Source organism: Rattus norvegicus, chromosome 3 (genome assembly GCF_036323735.1).
Source record: "Rattus norvegicus strain BN/NHsdMcwi chromosome 3, GRCr8, whole genome shotgun sequence".
Classification (NCBI taxonomy): Eukaryota; Metazoa; Chordata; class Mammalia; order Rodentia; family Muridae; genus Rattus; species Rattus norvegicus.
In genome coordinates, this window is record NC_086021.1 from 3,906,176 (window position 1) to 3,910,907 (window position 4,732).

The window sequence follows — 4,732 nt, forward strand, 5'->3', positions numbered from 1 at the left end:
CTCCTGTGTTCATTCCCTGCACCCACCCACATAATTAAAAATAATACATCTGCAGATGAGAAACAGGTTTCATTAGGTTTCATTAGTCAAACAATCCCCGACCTTCTCTGATTCTGAGTCTGCTTGGATCAGTTTATTGGGTTTCCCCTTGAGTTCCAAGACCACCTCCCTGTTCCCTGCCCCTCTTTCCCCAACTGTCTGTCTCTCCCTCAAACTTCACCTCAGAGAGTCTATCTATGTCTGGCCCCTCTCCATTGCTTCCTAAACATCCGTCATTTTTTTCCCCCGTGCCATCCCTGCTCCTCTAAGCCTCATCACCAGTTCTTTTCTCTCCCTAAAGACCAGACCAGCTCAGTCCTATTTGTTTTAGTCTACGTGAAATCAGAATTACTGTTCACAGCCTTGACATTTCCGGCTTCCTCTCCATGTTCCATCCACCAAAGCCCGTCTCCTCCACCAAAGTGTTCACATACAACACGTCACATCGCACATTTTAATTTTTAGAGCAAAAACAAATTTCACTGGAAAAGATACTGGGGTTGTCAAAGGAGCTTGTGTATCTGAAACACATAAAAACAAAAATTTTCTCCCAAATCCTATAAATTACCCATCTATGTCCCCCACACTTTGCGAATTTCACCTTAACGTATCTTTTCCACCAGATTATAGACTTAGATGTGGACGTCGCCATAAAACTTGATGAAGTACACAGAAGGCTTGGCTAGAACTTGGTAAATGAAATTGCCGATCTTTTTGGACCCATCGCTTCTGGTGAACTGCACACATTGACCTGTTAAGATGTCGCTGTTAACGTCTGACTTCACCTCTACTGGAGGAGTCTCTGGAATGATACGGAGGTTACCTTCTGTGTAATCATCCAGGAGCTGGTAGATGTAAAGGACTGTATCTTTCTCGTAGGTGATAGAAAACCAGTTCTTCATGATTCGCACCTGGGATGGGACCACCCCCCTCCAGTTGTCCTTAGAGGCATGTTTGCCCTCAAATTTATGCTCCACTGCTCGGCCAACCATGGCACTTGCGAGATGGGCGTGTTTCACTTGAGGAAACACTACTTTGTGAGGCAAGACCTTAAGCTTTAAAATCCTCTCATCGCTGTGAAGTCCCAGTCCGTAGACACAGTCAATTCCATCATACTTGACAAGACAGAGAGAGGGATTTGTTGGCAGTTGATCTAGAATGATGGCCTTCCACTGGGTGACAGGCTCATCACCTTCCTTCCATCCGTGAGAAATTCTGCAGCCCACAATGTTCCCCAGGGCCTGGGGAGAAGGCCTCCTCCTCCTCTGCTTCTGGAAGGATTGTGTGCTCATCCTCCTCAGAGACATCCTCTTCTTCTTGGCTGTAGACCTCGTGTGTTAGGACACGGCATCCTGGTCCACTGTCTTGTGGCTATTGTTCTGTGTTCAGGCTTCATACTTGCCCGTGGCCTGGGTTTGAAGAGCTCGCCTGCTTAAACCAAACACAATGCTGTTGCCTCTGTCATGTGAGTGCCTGCAAGAACAATGGGGGTGGGGTGAAGGAGGGAGCTGGACCAAGGCTCTTGTCTAAGAGAACTTTGGAGCAGGTGAGGAAGGCAATGGTAGACAGGTTTGAGCATCTGAATCTAATTCTGTCGTAATCAGAAGTTCGTAGGAGGGCTGGGCAATGGTGGAGCACACCTTTAATTCCAGCACTCAAGAGGCAGATGGAGGCAGAATTCTGTGAGATCAAGGCCAGCCTGGTCTACAGAGTTAGTTCCAGGATAGCCAAATCTACCCACAGAACAACCCTGTCTCAAAAATCAAAATCTAAAGTTCAAAGTGAAATGAAAAAATGGTCCTCTACAGCTCAGAATAACATATTCAGACAAAGGGGCTGGGGATTTAGCTCAGTGGTAGAGCGCTTACCTAGGAAGCACAAGGCCCTGGGTATGGTCCTCAGCTCCGAAAAAAAAAAAAAACAACAACAACAACATCAAAAAGAAATATTATCTCCTAAAATGCACAGGCACAGAGAGGAGCTTTGGCATTTTAGTAGGATTATGAATTAGATATTGTTAGCAAAGGATAATAAACTCTTAGACTGACTAGCCTAGACCGTCCGCCGAGCTCTCAAACGTGGAAGACATCAGAACATACGGTTACTCGCTGTACGAGGGAGAACTTTTAGCTTTCTGGGCTAAATGGGTCCCAGTTATCTTCATAAACGTATTTACCGAGAGAAAAATGTCCTAGTCGTCCAGATTCTGTCTTCGGAAACCGGTCAGGCTCCAAAAGCCTGTTGAACAATTGTGGGGTTCAGGAGCTGAACTGGCTTTCACAGCCCGCTGGGAAGATAGTGAACCCACCTTCAAGGAGTCTAGCGCCTCCAAGTGGAAGAGAAGCACAACCTCCGCCCAGTGCTCTGTGACATCATCCAGGCTCTGCTTACATCATAGAAGCCCTCTCAGGCCAGTTCCTTCCCTAGTTACGCTTAGAAACTTCCAGCATCTAGGTTTTAGCTTCTCCTGTAGCCTCCTGGAGACCCAAAATAAAGTCCCCACCCAAATATTCTGATGACTGGAGTCACAGTCTGCCCAAGTAGCTCTTTTCATGCATTTTTTTTTCTGAAAAAGTCTTTGGTTTCTGAGTCACCAACATCCTTGGTGGTTATTTTCCCAGCTCCTATCTTTCCTTTGGTTATCTTTAAGTCATTCTCCGTATCAGAAATATTGCTAGCCTCTCTCTCCTAGGCAGCCCACTGGATAGCACCGCAAAATTAGCTTTATCAAAACCCACAATTAGAGGAGGGCCATTTTTATTCAAACAAAGTTGTTATTTGACAAGATTAAATACCTTGTACTGAAGTCAATGGCAATCATGAATTATGGATTCTTTGCAAAGAGCGAGGAAAAATTAGCTCCAGGACCTGCTTCCAAAGTCGGGATAAACATGACAAACCGGATATCGACCAGTAATATTTTACATGTCTTTAAAATTTACCAGCACTTCTGGTTACAAGGAATTTATTAGATCAAATGCAGCAAAACAGGATGAAATAGATGACGTAATTTTGTTTTTGAAATATGGGTAGACAGAATACTGGATGCAGGTAAGTATGGAATTTACCTGTAAATTACAGGGTACTTTAATTGTTTGTGTCACATAGTTCTTCAGATCTTCAAAAGGATTTTTTCAGAACCCTCCCCTGTCCCCACCACACTCTGACCCTCCCTTCCCTCTCCCCAGTAATTCCCTTCCACATTAACATTATAATTTTTTCATATCTACTTAGAGCTTAACAACTTATGGCAGCTTTTTAAAATCTGTCCACTTTTCTAAGTGCACCGTCTTCTTTTTCTCCCTTCTATCCTAGTTTTAAGCACATTTTCCTTCACACTTTGAGTTTTCCTCTCTGTATGCTCTCATGACTCCTCTGCCATTATGTAACTGTTGTCCACTATGTGGCTGACCTCAATGTGGGGTTAACTCACATGACATGATTTTTCCCCCTTTTCTCCCCTTCATCTTCCTTCTCTAGGCACCTGCTGAGATTTACAGTCTTGGGCATTTTTTTAAGCCTGGAGAGCGCACACACACACACCCACAGGCACACGCACACTCACACATACACACATACACACAGAAACACTCATACATACCCAAACACACAAACACACACATACATACACACACAAACACACACACATGCACACCCAAACACACACACAAACAAACACATATACTCACTCAAACACACAAATACAGTGAGAGACAGAGACAGAGAGAGACACTGTGAGAGACAGAGAGCCCATGAGGAAACATGTAATATCATCTTTCTAAGAACAATAAACAGAGACAACTTTCAAAAAAGGGAAGAACAGGTAGGCAACAAGAAGAACAATCACGTCATAGCCGTCAACTTGAGGAGGAAAGAGTTTGTCTCACTCTATCTTCTAGGTTCCCGTCTGTTACTGAGCGACGTTGGGGCAGGAACTCAGGCAGGACTCTAGAGGCAGGAAAGGAAGCAGAGACAACTTAGAAATGCTGGGCACTGGATTGCTATCCATGACCTACTCAGCTTTCTCTCCTCCTACAACCCAGGGCCACCTTCATAGGGGATGACACTCCCCATAGTGGGCTACATCCTTCCACATCAACCATCAAAAAAAATTCCTTACAGATGAGGCCAAAGGACATTCTGATAGAGGCAATTCTTCAGCTGAGGCTCCTTCTTCCCAGGTTGAGTCAAACTGATAATAAAAACTAACCAGGACCCTGCACATACTTTCTGATTGCCACACTGTGTGCAATAGACAAGCCTTTGGAATAACCTTAGCTGTTGATCACTGGATGAATGGCTTAAAAAATGTGATGTCCATTGATGTGATTTTCATCTATGTGTAAGAGGAAAGGGTTTTGTTTTCAGAAAAAACGGATCGGAGTGTAAAACACAATATGTTAAGTGAAACAAGCCAGATTCAAACAGACGATTGTGGAATTTAGATGTTAATAAGGAATATTAAGTGAAAGGGGGCATTTAGGAAGAGGACAGGGAGCAGCAGGGTGTGTGTGTGTGTGTGTGTGTGTGTGTGTGTGTGTGTGTGCAGGTGGAAATGGAGGTGATTTGTGAGGATGAAGATGGCTAATGTACAGTATAAACCTGTACAAGGAGTCACAAGCAAGCCCACTGACTTGTACATTTAAAGCACATCGATATAAGAGAACTGAGTTTAAACAACGTTTTGATTAAA

The 4,732-nt window shown here is 44.0% G+C and overlaps 1 protein-coding gene across 1 annotated transcript; it reads right to left on the minus strand.

Annotated features, from left to right (window-relative positions):
• Positions 1-479: 479 nt before the first annotated feature.
• LOC134486228 (Y-linked testis-specific protein 1-like) lies at positions 480-2,358 on the minus strand. The gene is made up of 2 exons (XM_063285150.1): positions 2,216-2,358; positions 480-1,512 (listed from the first exon to the last, which is right to left on the minus strand). Exon 2 carries the CDS (start codon positions 1,344-1,346, stop codon positions 672-674), a length of 675 nt encoding a protein of 224 aa, XP_063141220.1. The 5' UTR covers positions 1,347-1,512; positions 2,216-2,358; the 3' UTR covers positions 480-671.
• Between the last annotated feature and the right edge of the window lie 2,374 nt (positions 2,359-4,732).

Bases quoted from the DNA above. Each gene is read 5' to 3' on its own strand.
- LOC134486228 (XM_063285150.1), bottom strand. From the start codon at position 1,346: ATGTCTCTGAGGAGGATGAGCACACAATCCTTCCAGAAGCAGAGGAGG.